Source organism: Haliotis rubra, unplaced genomic scaffold (genome assembly GCF_003918875.1).
Source record: "Haliotis rubra isolate DU_JTF1 unplaced genomic scaffold, ASM391887v1 Scf110, whole genome shotgun sequence".
Lineage (NCBI taxonomy): Eukaryota > Metazoa > Mollusca > Gastropoda > Lepetellida > Haliotidae > Haliotis > Haliotis rubra.
Window position 1 is genome coordinate 1,539,088 of NW_025765004.1, and position 21,686 is coordinate 1,560,773.

A 21,686-nucleotide genomic window follows, 5' to 3' on the forward strand; every position below is an offset into this window, starting at 1 on the left:
CATCTGGAAGTGGTTTTGGTTGCTTGTCATAGAAACTTGAGTATTTAACAACATATAAATTCATTCCTATGGTAACATGTTCTCAACACATTGCTACAGTATGTTGCTAAAACACATGGAAATCATGATTGTAATAGGATCAATGCTATTTGTTTCCAACATAGTATGTACAGTATGAGCAGTGATGAGTCTACATTTCAGTTCATCAATGGCGGGAACTTGGAGCAGCTATTGGCGAGGTGGGAGGAGGAGCTGCCCTGGACTCAGCGGATCAGCCTGGCGCTGGACATGGCGCGTGGTGTCAACTATCTCCACTCTCGGGGCTTCTTCCACAGGGATCTCACCTCCAAGGTAACTTCCTTCATCTTTTGTTCTATTGACTAGCCTCGCTAACTTGATTGTGTAGAAAATCTTGTCTAGAGAAGAAGATGGAATATATACTGGCCAAGTGAAACAATTTGGATCATGACTTATTGAAAATACTCTAGAAAATGAGATAAAGATGGTGTTTAGAGGTTGTTTCAAATGAGGCCTTCCGATAGCAGATGAAGAGAATTGTAAATTATCAAAACTGTGTAGCAAGATCATTTTCTCACTGAATGAACCCAGGCTTCTTATGTATTTCTGTAAAGTGATACTGACGTTAAAATAAGGGAGTTGCATGCCTGAGGATTATTTTCAAGAATTTCAACTGTTCCTTCTTCATTGTAATGTACATGCCTTTTGTTTGTGTGTTGACACAGAATGTCCTGTTGCGGAAACATGATAATGGCCGCTACACAGCACTGATTGCAGATTTTGGTTTATCCGTCAAGATACCTGACCCACTGTAGGTAGACCCTGCCTTGCATTTTAATATGAAAAGTTATTGGTGCCAACAATGGCAAATATTTGATTAATGTTAAATTCAAATATTTTGATTCAGTTCTTGTCTCTCTAAAATAAAAACGAATATGTTAACCAACACTGTTCCGTTATCTGTTTTTAAGGTTTGTGATATATCATGCATTCTGAGAGAGGGATTAGCATTACTTTTGTGTCTTTTGACATATAGTGTGTCATTTCAGGAACGACTACCAACGACTACCAGTGGTGGGTTCACCCTTTTGGATGGCGCCTGAGGCTCTTAATGGTCTATATTATAATGAAAGGGTAAAACACTTATATGTGCAAATGTAGGAATAAAATGTTTACATATATTTTTAAACTTATCCTATGTCACGGATTGTACTCTCTCTTTTATGATTGACAGTTGAGTAGAAACAAACTGTAAACAAAGTTTCTGGCTTCTCTTGAACCCTTCTCCCGAACACACCCCACTGTTTCTGTTCATGGACAGCCTGGCAACTCCTGAGAAGCATGCAGCCTGTGCTCTGATGGGTCATTTGACTCCTTTGTCTAGTCCTCCCTGGTGTAGTGGTTAGAGCGTCCGCCCGGAGAGCGGAAGGTCGCGGGTTTGATCCCCGACCGCGTCATACTAAAAGACGTTAAAATATGGTACTTGTTGGTCCCTGCCTGGCTCTCGGCATTAATGGGTACATCAAGGACTGGTAGGCTTGGAGTCAGTATAATGTATCTGAGTGGGGTATCCATGCTTCACTGCGGCATGGTATCTCAGTGGGCTAGCACTATAAAACAAGCTTCAGTCTAGGCTAGTACAAGCAGCTGCACATACACATACACACGCATGCACGTCGTCATATGAGCGAAATATTCTCTAGCACGACGTAAAACTCAATTTCACCTCACCTTACCTCACCTCACCTCACCTCATCTCACCTTTGTCTAGTCATTCTCTTTCTTGTTGCACCAGAGTGCTGACATGCTGTTATTTTTGCTGACACCTTGTAGTTGTCTGAGACTCCATATAGTCATGGGAAAGGAATATAAATCATCCAGAAAAGAAAGGTTTGCTGCAGATACAAGAAGAACCTTTTGAGCTTGGATCCGCACCCATCATGTATCGACTGTATTGGACTCTGTGCATGGACTGCTAGGTGCATTTTTGGCGTCAACCTCAATGATGATGATTTTACCATCTATCATTAGGTTACATCTAGACTTCTGGTGGACAGAGATAGGGAGAAATGAGAGGATTCAGGCCCGTCTGCTTAGCAGAAAGCAAGAATAACAGACCAGCCACAGTCTCTCTTTCCACTTCTGAGCATGATGATTTCTTGGATGGTCCCTCCGACAGCCAGGTGTTCGAGAACGGATGGAGACAGCACAGCACAGGTTAATGAATAAATAACTGTCTGTGAATGTGCTTCTCGAACACCTGGCTGTCCCTTTCTCTGCACTCCTCCCTCGTAACAAATAGTGAACTGTGTCAATATTTTGATGATAGTTTGTTAAACAATTTTATTATTTTTAGGACAAAAATTCTGCAAAAAACACACAGAGTTGGTATGATGTTTTGATTATGATCAGCGTTTCATTGAGTATGTTATGTTTATTAGTTTTCGTGTGAGATTGCAATTCATCGGTCCGCTTTTGAGCCAAACGGACTATAGTTGTCGGGCACATCCTTGACTAACCTTATGCAAAGGAGCGAAGGTCATTTGATGTCGCTCGGAACCGAAAATTAAACAGTTGAGCCTTCTGTCTTTATGATGATCGCGGGAGATGGTATTGATCCAAGACGAGATTGAGTAGACAAAGGAGTCACATGACACATCAGAGCACAGGCTGTCCAGGAGCGGGAGCTGTGGGGTGTGTTCGGGCAAAGGGTTCAAGAGAGAGGTGGGCGGTGGGGTAGCCTAGTGGTTACAGCGTTGGCTCGACATGCCGAAGACCCGGGTTTGATTCCCCACATGGGTACAATATATGAAGCCCATTTCTGGTGTCCCCTGCCGCGATATTACTGGAATATTGCTAAAAGCAGCATAAAACCAAACTCACTAACTCAAGAGAGAGAGAGAGAGGACAGAAACTTTGTTTACAGTTCGTTTCCACTCAACTGTTGATGATAAGTGAGAGAGTACAATTCCGTGAGATAGTATTATAATACATCCATTTGGGTAAGATTTATGATCAGACTAAAGAAATAAGCTGTTAGTCAATGTTCACAGTTAGTTTCTTGTATTCCTCATTAAATGCATTTGTCCATGTATAATTGTATTGATAATGAATTAAGGGTAAACACAATGATGTGCTATGTTAATTATTTTTTTCAGGCTGATGTATTTTCTTATGGTATTATCCTGTGTGAGATTACTGCACGTGTTGACTCTGATCCGGACAACCTTCCACGCACTAAGGTATGCGGAGTTATTTCCCTTAACAAGAACTATGAGGCCTTCATGTCCTCTTTTTACCACTTGATGAAGAACATAACATCATTTACATTTCCAAGTATTTGTATAAAAACTTTCGGTGTGGAGTAAGATGCCAGTTACAAGACATTATTAACAGTGCAAAAGGAAACCAATTAATCACAAACTGATATTTATTTCTTTACAGAACTTCGGGAGTGGACTATGTTGCATTCAGTGAAAAGGTCATCTACTGCCCGCTTGACTTTCTACAGTTTGCCTTCAAGTGCTGCCAGGTAGTTATGACATTCTCTAGTTTACTGTTGTATTCACCTTTAATTTATGGTTTTGTTCTCTATTAGTTTAAGTTTGTATTCTGTAGCTTACTTTTGCCTTCCCCTTTAGTTTAGGTTATGTTAGGCCATATATAAAAATATTCTTGTTTCTCATTACCACCCAACCCAAAAATTCGACCTGACCCTAAGATTTTATATGTTTTTAACACTAGAGAAAATGCAACTTTGGCTCTCAAAATGTGCATGAATTTTTCACACTTCTAAGTGATTTTCTATTGGAGAAAAGGTGTAAATTTCCTCAGAAATCAACTGGTTTGGGACATAAAATTAAATAAAATGTAAAAATAAAATCCGCAGCCTGCCCCATATTTTTTATCCCCCGTTGTGTGGTTAGAGCGAAGCGGGGGATATAGTATTAGGCACAGGCCCTCGTGCCTTTGCAAAAATTAAAGATTAAAAAGATTATATTTTTTAGATGATCCCTGACTCGAAATGCTTCACAGTACAATACATCATGACAAGGCCGGACACTTCGGTGTACCCCACCCACCTGCTTTGCCGATCGCTATGCTACCATCGCATGCAATCGAATAAAACTTAATGTAAACATAATCATGAATGATTGGCCTATCGATCACCACTCATGAAACCTGCCAATTCTTTATTGTTATTTCTGCAAGTCGATTGAAACCCGATTTAGACACTCAACTAAACGATCTTGACACAAATGAATGACGATATGTCCGGACAAAACGGGGGTGTGGTCGAAGCAAGCCCTTTGATTGGTCAGTGCTTGCAAATCGGCACATTCTTTGTAAATTAGCTGGGGCGGTGGTTAAAGCGTTCGCTCGTCACGCCGAAGACCTGGCTTCGATTCCCCACATGGGTACAATGTGTGAAGCCCATTTCTGGTGTCCAGTGGCGTGATATTGCTGGAATATTGCTAAAAGCGGCTTAAAACCATACTCTCATTCACTCGTTTGTAAATTCGCTGGAATGTTTCTTTTCATCGACTGCTTAATGTAAGGATATTTTTCGAGCAATGACTTCTCAAAAGAAAGCATCAGTTGTAAATGTCTCCTTAACAAGCATCAACCAATCAAAGGGCTTGCTTCGACCACATCCCGATTTTGTCCTGACATATTGTCATCCATTTGTGGTATTAGGGCCTGTGGTATTAGGCTTCGTCCGTCCGTCCATACGTACATACGAATTGGAATATCTTAAGAACCATTGACTGGATTCTTTTCATACTTGGTACCTAGGTTCATCACAGTATTAGAAAGGTCCAAGTCAGGTTTGGTGATCTTGACCTTCATTTCAAGGTCACAAGGGGACTTTAACGTTTTAGGGAAGATGCAGGGCCCAGTCGAGTTTAGTGACCTTCCCATAATCTTCAAGGTCACAGCGACACTTTGAAGATTTCTGTATGTTAAGATTGTCAGCAAGATATCTCAAGTTTTTTTCACTGGATTTTCTTCATAGACTTTCAAGACTTCTCTTTCAAGCAATTTCTCTATTACTATTTTTTGCATTTTTCATACACCATGACATTAATGTCAAGGTCAAAGTGAGTCTTGAAACTATTTGTGTGTTTGAACAGCTACAGAGCAGAGCAAGATATCATGAGAGGTTGACTGATCATGTTTTTGTTGACATTTAACTTCCATCTTAACCTACGTCCTTCACTTTCATTACTCTTTAAGTTTAATTTGATAGTTTGCGGCGGGGGATTATGTCACCTTAGTGACAACTGCTTGTTTTAAAAAGTAATGAGAAACAAGAATATTTTTGTATGTGGCCTTATCTGTTAGTTCACGGTTATGTGCTGTGGTTTACTTTTGCCTTCACCTTTAGTTTAAGGTTTTGTTATCTATAAGTTCATGGTTATTGTGCTGTGGTTTACTTTTGCCTTCACCTTTAGGTTAAGGTTTTGTTATCTATAAGTTCATGGTTATTGTGCTGTGGTTTACTTTTGCCTTCACCTTTAGTTTAAGGTTTTGTTATCTATAAGTTCATGGTTATTGTGCTGTGGTTTACTTTTGCCTTCTCCTTTAGTTTAAGGTTTTGTTTTCTGTCAGTTTTTGGTTGTGTTATGTAGTTTACTGTTGTGATCTGCCTTAGTTTACAGGTATGGGTGTCTTATAGTTGACAAGCATGGATTCTTGTAGTTGATGGGTGTATATTCCTGTGGCTTAAGATGTGTTTGTCAGTATTTTACCGATGTGTATTCCTGTATTTTATTTATCCTGCTGGTTACAGTTGTGTTACACAGAGGTTTAAAGTTATGTTCTTCTGTAGTTATAGTTTTGCTGTCCTGTATTTTACAGTTACTTGCTTTTGACAAATATATAATTTATATCTTATGTACTTCTTATGCATCCCTGAAATAAAGGATACACAGCTATATGAGGCCAGATAAGCTGAAACATTTACATTCCATGTCAACAGTGAATCAGCCCCACTCGTTTTCCCATAGCAAAATGCATGGGTCATATCAGAGTCCGACAGGAATCATCAGTGGGAGGGTGTTTGCTTTACATTCAAAACAGAACTGCTGATCAAGACTCCCTCAGCAATGTTCCAGCTATGAGATATTGGTTTGTGAATAATGGAGCCTGGAGCAGACAGTCCAGTTATCATGACCATTGATGTACACAATGACATGCATCAAGCAGTCCGATCCTGATCACATCATCCTGTTACTTTGCTTTTCACAGCAAGGGCTGCGGAAGGGCAGTTCTTACCTGTAACTCCATTGGAACAAAGAAAAGTGACCCCATCCCCCACCTTTCCCTTACTCTTTACCCCAGAAACTTGTACAGCAGACCTATCCCATATTTGTCTTTGCATCTAATGTTGCCAAATGCTGTACAAGTCCTTCCTATGACCGTAGCTTGACTGATAACAAATTAGTGGAAGCTCTTCCAGTTCAATAACAACTCTTCCAGATTAAGAAAAAACTGACATCTAGTACAGTACTCCTTAGAAACAGAAAGCCCCATGCCTCTAGATATCTTGATAACAGAATATCAGTCTCACAGGGGGAAATTCAGAATATAGGTTTGAAGATAAGATACTGATTAGTATTATCAGAAAATGACCACTAAAGATCAATGCATAATCAACAAATTATGTTGAAACACACAGGATTAGGTTTACAATCACTAGAAGCAATACAATAGGCCAATTAGGTAACAGCAAAAGCAATAGGCCCTATATAAGTGTCATTGGCATGTGATCAGCTCCCCAAAACAGTGTGCATTTGTCAAGTGTATAAGATACAAGTCAGGTTGAAGGAAACCCCGAATTGCCCTTGTCTCACTCTATCACAGAAACTTCCAATGTACTAAAACATCACGTCTAACACCAATATACACTGCCACCTAACAATAACCACTGTCTACAGCAATATACACTGCCACCTAACAATAACCACTGTCTACAGCAATATACACTGCCACCTAACAATAACCACTGTCTACAGCAATATACACTGCCACCTAACAATAACCACTGTGTACAGCAATATACACTGCCACCTAACAATAACCACTGTGTACAGCAATATACACTGCCACCTAACAATAACCACTGTCTACAGCAATATACACTGCCACCTAACAATAACCACTGTGTACAGCAATATACACTGCCACCTAACAATAACCACTTGTGTACAGCAATATACACTGCCACCTAACAATAACCACTGTCTACAGCAATATACACTGCCACCTAACAATAACCACTGTCTACAGCAATATACACTGCCACCTAACAATAACCACTGTCTACGTTAATATACTGCAATATACACTGCCACCTAACAATAACCACTGTCTACAGCAATATACACTGCCACCTAACACAATAACCACTGTGTAACAGTAACACTGCAGCAATATACACTGCCACCTAACAATAACCACTGTCTACAGCAATATACACTGCCACCTAACAATAACCACTGTCTACAGCAATATACACTGCCACCTAACAATAACCACTGTCTACAGCAATATACACTGCCACCTAACAATAACCATTGTGTACAGCAATATACACTGCCACCTAACAATAACCACTACAGCAATATACACTGCCACCTAACAATAACCACTGTGTACACAGCAATATACACTGCCACCTAACAATAACCACTGTGTACAGCAATATACACTGCCACCTAACAATAACCACTGTCTACAGCAATATACACTGCCACCTAACAATAACCACTGTCTACAGCAATATACACTGCCACCTAACAATAACCACTGTGTACAGCAATATACACTGCCACCTAACAATAACCACTGTCTACAGCAATATACACTGCCACCTAACAATAACCACTGTCTACAGCAATATACACTGCCACCTAACAATAACCACTGTCTAACAGCAATATACACTGCCACCTAACAATAACCACTGTCTACAGCAATATACACAATATACACTGCCACCTAACAATAACCACTGCCACCTAACAATAACCACTGTCTACAAATATACACTGCCACCTAACAATAACCACTGTGTACAGCAATATACACTGCCACCTAACAATAACCATTGTCTACAGCAATATACACTGCCACCTAACAATAACCACTGTCTACAGCAATATACACTGCCACCTAACAATAACCACTGTGTACAGCAATATACACTGCCACCTAACAATAACCACTGTCTACAGCAATATACACTGCCACCTAACAATAACCACTGTCTACAGCAATATACACTGCCACCTAACAATAACCACTGTCTACAGCAATATACACTGCCACCTAACAATAACCACTGTCTACAGCAATATACACTGCCACCTAACAATAACCACTGTCTACAGGCAATATACACTGCCACCTAACAATAACCACTGTGTACAGCAATATACACTGCCACCTAACAATAACCACTGTCTACAGCAATATACACTGCCACCTAACAATAACCACTGTCTACAGCAATATACACTGCCACCTAACAATAACCACTGTGCTACACTGCCACCTAACAATAACCACTGTGTACAGCAATATACACTGCCACCTAACAATAACCATTGTGTACAGCAATATACACTGCCACCTAACAATAACCACTTGTGTACAGCAATATACACTGCCACCTAACAATAACCACTGTCTGCAGCAATATACACTGCCACCTAACAATAACCACTGTCTGCAGCAATATACACTGCCACCTAACAATAACCACTGTGTACAGCAATATACACTGCCACCTAACAATAACCACTGTCTACAGCAATATACACTGCCACCTAACAATAACCACTGTGTACAGCAATATACACTGCCACCTAACAATAACCACTGTCTACAGCAATATACACTGCCACCTAACAATAACCACTGTGTACAGCAATATACACTGCCACCTAACAATAACCACTGTCTACAGCAATATACACTGCCACCTAACAATAACCACTGTCTACAGCAATATACACTGCCACTGTAACAATATGCACTGCCACTGTGTCTACAGCAATATACACTGCCACCTAACAATAACCACTGTGTACAGCAATATACACTGCCACCACCTAACAATAACCATTGTCTACAGCAATATACACTGCCACCTAACAATAACCACTGTCTACAGCAATATACACTGCCACCTAACAATAACCACTGTCTACAGCAATATACACTGCCACCTAACAATAACCACTGTGTACAGCAACAATAACCATAGCAATATACTGCCACCTAACAATAACCACTGTGTACAGCAATATACACTGCCACCTAACAATAACCACTGTGTACAGCAATATACACTGCCACCTAACAATAACCACTGCCACCTAACAATAACCACTGTGTACAGCAATATACACTGCCACCTAACAATAACCACTGTCTACAGCAATATACACTGCCACCTAACAATAACCACTGTCTACAGCAATATACACTGCCACCTAACAATAACCACTGTCTACAGCAATATACACTGCCACCTAACAATAACCACTGTGTACAGCAATATACACTGCCACCTAACAATAACCACTGTCTACAGCAATATACACTGCCACCTAACAATAACCACTGTGTACAGCAATATACACTGCCACCTAACAATAACCATTGTCTACAGCAATATACACTGCCACCTAACAATAACCACTGTGTACAGCAATATACACTGCCACCTAACAATAACCATTGTCTACAGCAATATACACTGCCACCTAACAATAACCACTGTCTACAGCAATATACACTGCCACCTAACAATAACCACTGTGTACAGCAATATACACTGCCACCTAACAATAACCATTGTCTACAGCAATATACACTGCCACCTAACAATAACCACTGTCTACAGCAATATACACTGCCACCTAACAATAACCATTGTCTACAGCAATATACACTGCCACCTAACAATAACCACTGTCTACAGCAATATACACTGCCACCTAACAATAACCACTGTCTACAGCAATATACACTGCCACCTAACAATAACCACTGTCTACAGCAATATACACTGCCACCTAACAATAACCACTGTCTACAGCAATATACACTGCCACCTAACAATAACCACTGTCTACAGCAATATACACTGCCACCTAACAATAACCACTGTGTACAGCAATATACACTGCCACCTAACAATAACCACTGTGTCTACAGCAATATACACTGCCACCTAACAATAACCACTGTGTACAGCAATATACACTAACCACTGTCTACCACCTAAACAATAACCATTGTCTACAGCAATATACACTGCCACCTAACAATAACCACTGTCTACAGCAATATACACTGCCACCTAACAATAACCACTGTCTACAGCAATATACACTGCCACCTAACAATAACCACTGTCTACAGCAATATACACTGCCACCTAACAATAACCATTGTCTACAGCAATATACACTGCCACCTAACAATAACCACTGTCTACAGCAATATACACTGCCACCTAACAATAACCACTGTGTACAGCAATATACACTGCCACCTAACAATAACCATTGTCTACAGCAATATACACTGCCACCTAACAATAACCATTGTCTACAGCAATATACACTGCCATCTAACAATAACCACTGTGTACAGCAATATACACTGCCACCTAACAATAACCATTGTCTACAGCAATATACACTGCTACCTAACAATAACCACTGTGTACAGCAATATACACTGCCACCTAACAATAACCACTGTGTACAGCAATATACACTGCCACCTAACAATAACCACTGTCTACAGCAATATACACTGCCACCTAACAATAACCATTGTCTACAGCAATATACACTGCCACCTAACAATAACCACTGTCTACAGCAATATACACTGCCATCTAACAATAACCACTGTGTACAGCAATATACACTGCCACCTAACAATAACCATTGTCTACAGCAATATACACTGCCACCTAACAATAACCACTGTCTACAGCAATATACACTGCCATCTAACAATAACCACTGTGTACAGCAATATACACTGCCATCTAACAATAACCACTGTCTACAGCAATATACACTGCCATCTAACAATAACCACTGTCTACAGCAATATACACTTCCATTTAACAATAACCATTGTCTACAGCAATATACACTGCCATCTAACAATAACCACTGTGTACAGCAATATACACTGCCACCTAACAATAACCACTGTCTACAGCAATATACACTGCCACCTAACAATAACCACTGTCTACAGCAATATACACTGCCACCTAACAATAACCACTGTCTACAGCAATATACACTTCCATTTAACAATAACCATTGTCTACAGCAATATACACTGCCATCTAACAATAACCACTGTGTACAGCAATATACACTTCCATTTAACAATAACCATTGTCTACAGCAATATACACTGCCATCTAACAATAACCACTGTGTACAGCAATATACACTGCCACCTAACAATAACCACTGTCTACAGCAATATACACTGCCACCTAACAATAACCACTGTCTACAGCAATATACACTGCCACCTAACAATAACCACTGGTCTACAGCAATATACACTTCCATTTAACAATAACCATTGTCTACAGCAATATACACTGCCATCTAACAATAACCACTGTAACCATTGTCTGTACAGCAATATACACTGCCATCTAACAATAACCACTGTGTACAGCAATATACACTTCCATTTAACAATAACCATTGTCTACAGCAATATACACTGCCATCTAACAATAACCACTGTGTACAGCAATATACACTGCCACCTAACAATAACCACTGTCTACAGCAATATACACTGCCACCTAACAATAACCACTGTCTACAGCAATATACACTGCCACCTAACAATAACCACTGTCTACAGCAATATACACTTCCATTTAACAATAACCATTGTCTACAGCAATATACACTGCCATCTAACAATAACCACTGTGTACAGCAATATACACTTCCATTTAACAATAACCATTGTCTACAGCAATATACACTGCCATCTAACAATAACCACTGTGTACAGCAATATACACTGCCACCTAACAATAACCACTGTCTACAGCAATATACACTGCCACCTAACAATAACCACTGTCTACAGCAATATACACTGCCACCTAACAATAACCACTGTCTACAGCAATATACACTTCCATTTAACAATAACCATTGTCTACAGCAATATACACTTCCATTTAACAATAACCATTGTCTACAGCAATATACACTGCCATCTAACAATAACCACTGTGTACAGCAATATACACTGCCACCTAACAATAACCACTGTCTACAGCAATATACACTGCCACCTAACAATAACCACTGTCTACAGCAATATACAGCAATATACACTGCCACCTAACAATAACCACTGTCTACAGCAATATACACTTCCATTTAACAATAACCATTGTGTACAGCAATATACACTTCCATCTAACAATAACCATTGTCTACAGCAATATACACTGCCACCTAACAATAACCACTGTCTACAGCAATATACACTGCCACCTAACAATAACCACTGTCTACAGCAATATACACTGCCACCTAACAATAACCACTGTCTACAGCAATATACACTTCCACCTAACAATAACCACTGTCTACAGCAATATACACTGCCATAACCACTAACAATAACCACTTGTCTACAGCAATATACACTGCCACCTAACAATAACCACTGTCTACAGCAATATACACTGCCACCTAACAATAACCACTGTCTACAGCAATATACACTGCCACTCTAACAACAATAACCACTGTCTACAGCAATATACACTGCCACCTAACAATAACCACTGTCTACAGCAATATACACTGCCACCTAACAATAACCACTGTCTACAGCAATATACACTGCCACCTAACAATAACCACTGTCTACAGCAATATACACTTCCATTTAACAATAACCACTGTCTACAGCAATATACACTTCCATCTAACAATAACCACTGTCTACAGCAATATACACTGCCACCTAACAATAACCACTGTCTACAGCAATATACACTGCCACCTAACAATAACCACTGTCTACAGCAATATACACTGCCACCTAACAATAACCACTGTCTACAGCAATATACACTGCCACCTAACAATAACCATTGTCTACAGCAATATATATGCCACAGGCATTATGATATTGCGTTATTTGGAGGCAGTCCAAGATACCCCTTCATTGAGATCATGTATAAGCAGTCTGTCATTTCAAACATTGACTACATATACAGGAGTCCCATTGTGTTAATCTTCCATAATATACATAAACATAGTTGCCTCACTGTCTTGAAGCCAGCAAGTCATGTTAGATAGCTCACCTGCTTCAATGTGTGCTCCCTGTTCCAGATTGAAGCAAACAAGCGTCCTTCCTTTCCTGAAATTGTGGAATCTATGGAGAAGATTCAGAGGAACTTGAATAATGAACTACTGAGTCAAAAGGAACGAGAAAAGAAAGGTGTTTATATCTCAACAATGCTATGTAAAATATATATATACACATTTGTTTATTGGTAAAGTTCCTGATGAACTCATTGAAGCCCTTAAAACTCACTAGCTTATACAATGGCAAGTATGTTTTGATTTCAGGTAGCTAACTTTGGTAGACCTCCATTGATTTTTTATCCCCATGGTATGCAATGCAGGGGGATTTAGTTGATGCCTCGTCGTCCGTCTGCCCTTCCGTCTGTAATCATTTTGTTGGCGGAGTATAACTCAAAAAGTGTTCAATATTTTTCAACGAACATGGAAACGTTTTGGACTTAGTCTCAAAAGGGTGGGGTGGGCTTTGTTTCTGGAGCTAAACTCGAAAACCATTCAATATCTTTCAACAGAACTTAGCAGATATATGAGACAGATCCCAAAGTGGTGCCTTTTGCTATTTGCAGATTTTTGTCATTGTTTTTTTTCTCGATTTCGATGGAAACAATTCGGACTTTGTCTCAAAAGGGAGGGTGGGCTTTGTTTCGTGAGTACAACTCAAAAACCATTCAATATTTTTAAAAAAACATTGGTCGATATATCAAATAGAACCTAAAGTGGTACCTTTGCTGTTTACAGATTTTTGTCACTTTTATTTTTCTCGGTTTCCATGGAAACGTGTTGGACTTAGTTCCAAAATGAGGGGTGGATTTCGTTTAACTTTAAAACCTTTCAATATCTTTCTACAAGATTTGGCACATATATTAAACAGATCTTGAAGTGGTGCCTTTTGCTATTTACCATTTTTTTGCATTTATATTTTTTATGATTTCTATAGAAATGATTTGGACTTAGACTAAAAAGAATCAAGTTGGACTTAAAGTAACAGTCAAATGATTTGTTCTTTCAAATATGTGGGGGTGGGGGGTTGTCATCTTCTGATGACTCTTGTATCATGTTTGCTGTTCAGATAGTCCCTGATAAAAGATTGGTCAAGTTCCATAAGCAATCAAATATAGCTAATTTGCAGTTTGTTAGATAGAATAAGTCTTATAATACCAAATGAATGGAAATTCATAAATTTATATAATGTTTGGAAGGAGTTCTGTGGCAAAAGAAACTAAATTTACTCCGAAGGCATATAGAGATCAGAGAAGAAACTGTATTTCATGCAATTTGAGCTATTCTGTATTGCAATAATGTACGATATATTACTTGTAACATTCATTGTGGTGGATTAAAAATACTGTTTAATGGGCGATGTTTTTCAAATAATCTTCCATTCACTGATCCGCTGGGAAGGCTCATTCGGACTGTCCAACCTTAAACTCGCTGGGCATGTAGTATGCACGGCACGAGAGCTGTATGTATTACTATTACACTTACAGATGGTTAACCAATTTAGCCTTCTCCTTCTCCCGTAACGTTCACACTGGTGCAAATGATCAAATGGTGGGTAGGACAAAATCCCACCCAGACAAAATCCCATAGGTCAAAATGTCTGCACACTGCGAACAAAATCCCAACAGTCTGAAGAAAGACATACAATTTATTTTGAAATAGATAGTTTTATTTGTCCTCATAAGTAAACAGTATTGGTCCTCAGCCCTAATCATATGATTCAACGCAATCTCATAACATAATGCATCATGGTATTTCTATGGTACATGTAATCATCTAAAGCATCATTCTAGAACATCAGCATCTTTGTACATCTTAATTGATGTATGACTGGATGACTATGAGATGTAACAAGAACCGGATTATCCATTGTCTCCATTGTCTTCATGGACCCACGACATTCTAATGCAACTTTTCTTGAACATTCCCACCTAATACTACTCTTATTTTTAACCTTCTTTGTGTACAAAAATCCATCTAATGCTATTTTAACTCGTCCCTTAATCATTGCTCTTCAGTACTTCCATTTTGACAGTGATAAAAACTGTCATCATCACAGACACATTTATACAATTTATCAACGCAGCCACTGGCCTCTGTTACGAAAACATGCTAATCGACTTATCTCACTGGCTTCTGTCATGAAAACATGCTAATTAAAACTGGTGAAAGAGGGTAGCAATAACATTTAAAAATGGGATTTTGTCCTATGTTGGTCATTTTGGTGTGGGATTTTGTCCAAAGAAATTTTGTCCTATGGGATTTTGTCTGGGTGGGATTTTGTCCGTCCCCCATCAAATGTTATGTTCTGAAATATTTGTTCCATGATATATCAGTGATGGATTGCTTATATTGCAATAATGAATCAACAGATGGCCATTTGTAGCGAGGCGGTGGAAGCAGCTGATGGTTAATTTCAGGTCATGTTTTGTCGTTTTGTTGACATTTTGCAATCAGTAATTAAGCCTTTTATTTTCATTGTATGTAGACTCAAATCTCTTAGTGTTATGGCTGATTAGTATTATGGCTATTCAGTATGGCTTTAAAAAAAAAATTAATAGAAGAAAATAATATTTTTTTCAGACACAGAAGAAGCTACAATAGTTTTAATACATATTCAAGGATACTTTCAACTCATCATATAAAAAAACCCATCAATGTATTATACTAATTACTAATTATAAATTTCAGTCTCTATAATGACACTGTTAAGTGTTGTAAACATCAAATGGTTTACATGTTACTAACTTGCAGTATCCACATGTAGTTTGCCTTCACAGTGATCAGATGATTATAACATTCATGACAAAGTTCATATTTTTTTTTCCGACCTTACTATCTATGTTATCTATGTAAACTGATTTTTCAAAATACATGTGTACTCACATAAAAAAATCAATAATGTCAATCTTTTTTTCTCTATTCATCAATAAATGTCTGCATTGTACAATGTTCTAATTTTATCTGATACTTTTGTATAAAAATGACTTTTTAGCAGTCATTATGTATAAGTAAAATCTTTTATATGTAAAAATATATATAGATAATCAAACATATTTACATGGAATGATTATGGGTTTAATCCGAATTTACGTTGTCATAACAATATTTGATTTTAAACACATTTTCTATGGCATGTTAATTGCTAACAAACAGACAGTAGTTCGTCAAAAGTTGTTGTAGTGGACATTGAAGGGAGAAGTTTAACTGTGTCTTACATCATTTCAAAAGGAGAGTTATCCCCTCCTTGGAACAAAAATTCCCCCATTTGAAACATTTTATTTTTTTATTTTCAGTATAGGTAGAAAATTTGATAAATATCAATGCAGACTATACAGTATTTTGTTGATTCTTTGGTGACATTTTAGATTATTGTTTATATATTATAAGCTACTTCCCAATGCTAATAATGATCATGAAGAACAAAACAGTACATGAAATTGTAATGCAATGACACATCCAGTATGTAGCAGTTCTCATAATGTTTGTTTGTTGCTTAGCGTCACACTCAGCTATACTCCATCTATAGGACGTCAGTCTGTAAATATTTGAGTCTGGATCAGACAATCTGGTTATCATTCTACATGATTACTTTTGTAATGATTTACTATGGGGAAATGACATTATTGAACATAAAACACACCACTTTGTGTCTCAGTTTTCTTTCTTTGAAAGTATTAGGCAGTGTACATGTCCCATAAAATTTGTTAGGTACTGAACATGAGGAAGCAGTTGTCTCGATGGAAAGAGAATTACCAGTAGGCTTTCACACACGGTGAACAAACACATGGTAACACAACAGATAATGAACATGATGTATAGTATTCATGTGTTTGGCTTACAGTATTTCCTAGCCACTGCAGAAATCACTAAGATTGGAAAACCATCAGTGTTAACTAAGTTCTGCTATTACCTAAGAAGAAAATACTGATGTATTTCTTTTTTCAAAATTTCAGAAAGGAAGAAATGTTGCAAGAGATCAAAATCTGAGGATAACATTCTGCAGGCCAATGACAGTTCAAGTGACATTGAAAACATGGAGGAGTCTTATCTTACACCACGTCTGATTGGACAAGTGATGAGTCGAGATGACCCATACTATCAACCTTCACAGTCCAATCCCTTTGCATCTCATAAACGTTACAAGGATGGTCACAAGTTGCTAGGAACATCCCGTGATGCAGCTTCCACCTATGACTTGCCGTCTCCTACATACCCTTTCACTCCTCCCTGTACTCCACAAACACCAGGGTCATCTCGACCCAGAGCAATGTGTGGCCGCAACTGTCACTCACTCCCCTCATCTCCAGTGCTGCTACGCAAGGCTGCAGAGAGACTTCACATGGAGTCCCTACATGGTAGTGCAAAGTGGAACTCCACCCAAATCAACACAAGAACACGATCCAAAAGTGCAATTTTATCTGAGAGTGTGGCCATGAAACTTCAGTATGAGTGGAACGATGGCCCAGATCCTATCAGTGAGAGTAGTGATGAGTCTGACACTTTCCATAGTGAATGTGCAATTGAGTCCCAGTCGTCCCACACAGACTCTAGTCAGCAATCCAGCACTGCGGCCCGCAGACACCGCATGTTTTCTGGCAGGCAGCAAAGTCTGGACTCCTCTATTCTGTCCTCATACACCAAAACAAGCGGCCTACTAGCTGTGGGGCACAAGCCACAACCCCAGCATTCTTCTCGGGACTTCAGCCCAACACCTAGTGTACGCAGCTCATGTGAATCTTTTATGTCCATTGATGAACAGTTTGTGTCTCCTGCAAGTTCTCTGTCTAGCTACAGTGAGACAAATGATTAGCTTCCTTCCTCAAGTTCAATCACTCATTCAAAGTCCATTGCTCCTCCACTCCTATAGCCCTGTCTCAAACAATGACCATAGCTGGAATCCATGCAGCGTATGAAAGAAAGTGGCTAGGCTACCACTTGTGCAATGACTGTCAGTATGTTGATGCTTCATCAGTAGATCTTCTTGTTTCATCCAGTCAGATGAATATAGTGAAGGATCACTTAGAGTTTGTACAGGTCCCCTGATACTTATTTAGTTATGTGCTCAGAATGAATGGTGAAATGTGTGTGAGGATGTGAATTGTTCATGTATATGTGGTTTTGTTGAGGGATCCTGTGTCCAGTGATCACAAGGTGGCAGCAGCAGCAGGGGAGCTACAGTTCTCACATCATCCCGGTCATCATCACCTCACTTCCTCACAGGAGACTAATCCAACTGGGGTGTAAATATTGACTCTGTGAACTTATAGGTATCTATACAGCATTGGCTGGAGAATATGCCAATCAAACATATAGCAGAGGTGTAATCTATTTTGTTGTTTGAATAGCATGTTAGGCATCAACAGAGGATCATACAACCTCTTTTGTGAATTATATACCATTTTACAGCTAATCACTAGCTTACTGTTACCGTATCAGGATATTAATCTGTTTATTTCTATAATGAATATTTTTTTATATCCCTTTTCCCTTTATATATTGCATCAATCAAACTGCTAAAAGTATTCCAAATGGATGAACATATTTATAGCCAGTATTATTTATGTACAGATATATTTAAGAGTTCACTTATACATACATGTATTTACATATTAGCCAATGTGGAACTTACCCTTTATAAATATACATTTCCCTGCACATTTAAATTATGTCTTGCAGAGAATTTTAAATCTCGTTAAAACATTTGATACTTTTTATAGGCACTCAGAAAACCAACTGTTATCATGTGTCCTTCATGGTTAAGTTCATATTGAACAATGTTTTGGAGATTCTTTACTATCAGTTCTTCAGGACTGGCTTATTAAAACACTGTAAGCCATGTGCTGCCGTTTGAAGGAGTGATAGATTCCACAGTGTTGATTGTAGATACTGTTGGCTGTCCACTGTTGTGTGACCATCCACATGCTGGCTGTCATCTCCAGTGGACTGTAGGTATTGCATTCATGTCATCGCCATTCATTCCATTTGTGTGTAACAGATTTTATAATATCAGTCCCTTGTTGCTCTGACTGTACTTGTTTATAGTGGCCATTCTTTCTGTCCTTGTTTACAATATATCACCCACTGGCCACTCTTTCTGTCCTTGTTTACAATATATCACCCATTGGCCATTCTTTCTGTCCTTGTTTACAATATATCACCTATTGGCCATTCTTTCTGTCCTTGGTTACAATATATCACTCACTGGCCACTCTTTCTGTCCTTGGTTACAATATATCACTTACTGGCCGCTCTTTCTGTCCTTGGTTACAATATATCACCCACTGGCCACTCTTTATGTCCTTGGTTACAATATATCACCCACTGGCGACTCTTTCTGTCCTTGGTTACAATATATCACTTACTGGCCGCTCTTTCTGTCCTTGGTTACAATATATCACTTACTGGTCGCTCTTTCTGTCCTTGGTTACAATATATCACCCACTGGCCGCTCTTTCTGTCCTTGTTAACACTGGATCAGTCTTACATACCTTGGTTACAATATGTCACTTATTGGCCGCTCTTTCTGTCTTTGGTTACAATATATCACTTACTGACCACTCTTTCTGTCCTTGGTTACAGTATATCACCCACTGGCCACTCTTTCTCTTCTTGTTTACAATATATCACTTACTGGCCACTCTTTCTCTCCTTGTTTACAATATATCACTTACTGGCCACTCTTTCTCTTCTTGTTTACAATATATCACTTACTGGCCACTCTTTCTCTTCTTGTTTACAATATATCACCCACTGGCCACTTTTTCTGTCCTTGTTTACAATATATCACTTACTGGCCACTCTTTCTGTCCTTGGTTACAATATATCACTCACTGACCACTCTTTCTGACCTTGGTTACAATATATCACCCACTGGCCACTCTTTCTCTTCTTGTTTACAATATATCACCCACTGGCCACTCTTTCTGTCCTTGGTTACAATATATCACCCACTGGCCACTCTTTTACCTACTGTCTACTCTTACTGACCTGTTTACAATGTATCACCTACTGTCTACTCTTACTGCCTTGTTTACAATATATCACCCACTGGCCATTTGTACTGTCCCTGTGTTGCAGTGTACCATTCTTACTGTCCTTGTTTACATTGGATAAGCCTTACATACCTTGTTTAATGCTTGCCGACACAATATTCAAATGATATCTCTTAGATTTTAGTGCCAGAAAAAAATAAGCAAATCTAAACATATTGACATACAGATGGGTAAATGTTGTTTGTTGGAAGAGATTACAAATGTTCAGAAGAAAATCGGGAGACCTAAAATCAGATGGAAGTAGACTTTTTATTCTGCATTGTGCCATAGGAGATTTATTAGGCAGTCACAGAAGCTGATATTTGGCCTGAGGTCCACTACAGTTGTGAACAGCCAGAAATGTCCAAACATTAAAGAATCTATAGCTATGCAAAGGTGATTTGATAAGAACCAGTCAGGAGAAAAGGGTTTCTATTAGTAGTCTTCCATTATTCTAAAATACCCTTCACATTAAGAAAAAAAGGACAGACAAAAGAAGGTTGTAGCTCAGATCTGATTTGGCATAAGTTGATCACTACTACTTGATATTTAGTGTGATATTTTGGAGGATCATCAATCTTTGGAATATTCTAGAAGAAATCTCATTAACAATGAAATAGATCAACCGTGACTGCATACCAGACCTGTTGAGAACTTTGTCTGGTGTAAATGTTGATCATCCAGGATATATGTGTGTGTGTGTGTGTGTGTGTGTGTGTGTGTGTGTGTGTGTGTGTGTGTGTGTGTGTGTGTGTGTGTGTGTGTGTGTGTGTGTGTGTGTAAACTGCAACTACAGAGGAGTTATTTCTATTTTATATTTTCATGAAACAACTAATGAATTAACTGAGTTTGTCAAGGTATATCTGACTTTATTATGTAAAATTGTTAGTGTGTACACCAAGTTACAAGCCTCATCAGCTGTAGGTGGAAACCTCATAAAATGATACTGATCTAAAAATACTGTCATGTTATTAAGTGTGATCCTGTGTACTGCCTGAAGTTGCCAATTTCAAGACCTACAGATCTGAAAACCTACGCCAAAACATTAATAATGGTTAAAAATTTTGAGCAATGAGATATTTGAGATATAAGATTGTTTGTCTGTTGAGTATAGTACACCAGGGACATTTGCACAAAGTCAGTTGACAGCTGATGTAATTGTTGGAATTGTAGCTTGGGATAAGATATTTTCATTCACTTATACAAAGTGACTGTAGGCTTTGATCATTAT

The 21,686-nt window shown here is 38.7% G+C and overlaps 1 protein-coding gene across 1 annotated transcript in view; it reads left to right on the forward strand.

Annotated features, from left to right (window-relative positions):
• Positions 1-20,930, forward strand: part of LOC124286296 (dual specificity testis-specific protein kinase 2-like) — a 52,106-nt gene extending 31,176 nt beyond the window's left edge. Inside the window, exons 4-10 of the mRNA XM_046722655.1 lie at positions 202-351; positions 744-829; positions 1,068-1,152; positions 3,177-3,262; positions 3,466-3,550; positions 13,449-13,557; positions 17,378-20,930. Coding sequence (XP_046578611.1) covers positions 202-351; positions 744-829; positions 1,068-1,152; positions 3,177-3,262; positions 3,466-3,550; positions 13,449-13,557; positions 17,378-18,234 — 1,458 coding nt within the window. The 3' untranslated portion in view covers positions 18,235-20,930. The remainder of the gene's footprint in view (positions 1-201; positions 352-743; positions 830-1,067; positions 1,153-3,176; positions 3,263-3,465; positions 3,551-13,448; positions 13,558-17,377) is intronic.
• Positions 20,931-21,686: the final 756 nt, after the last annotated feature.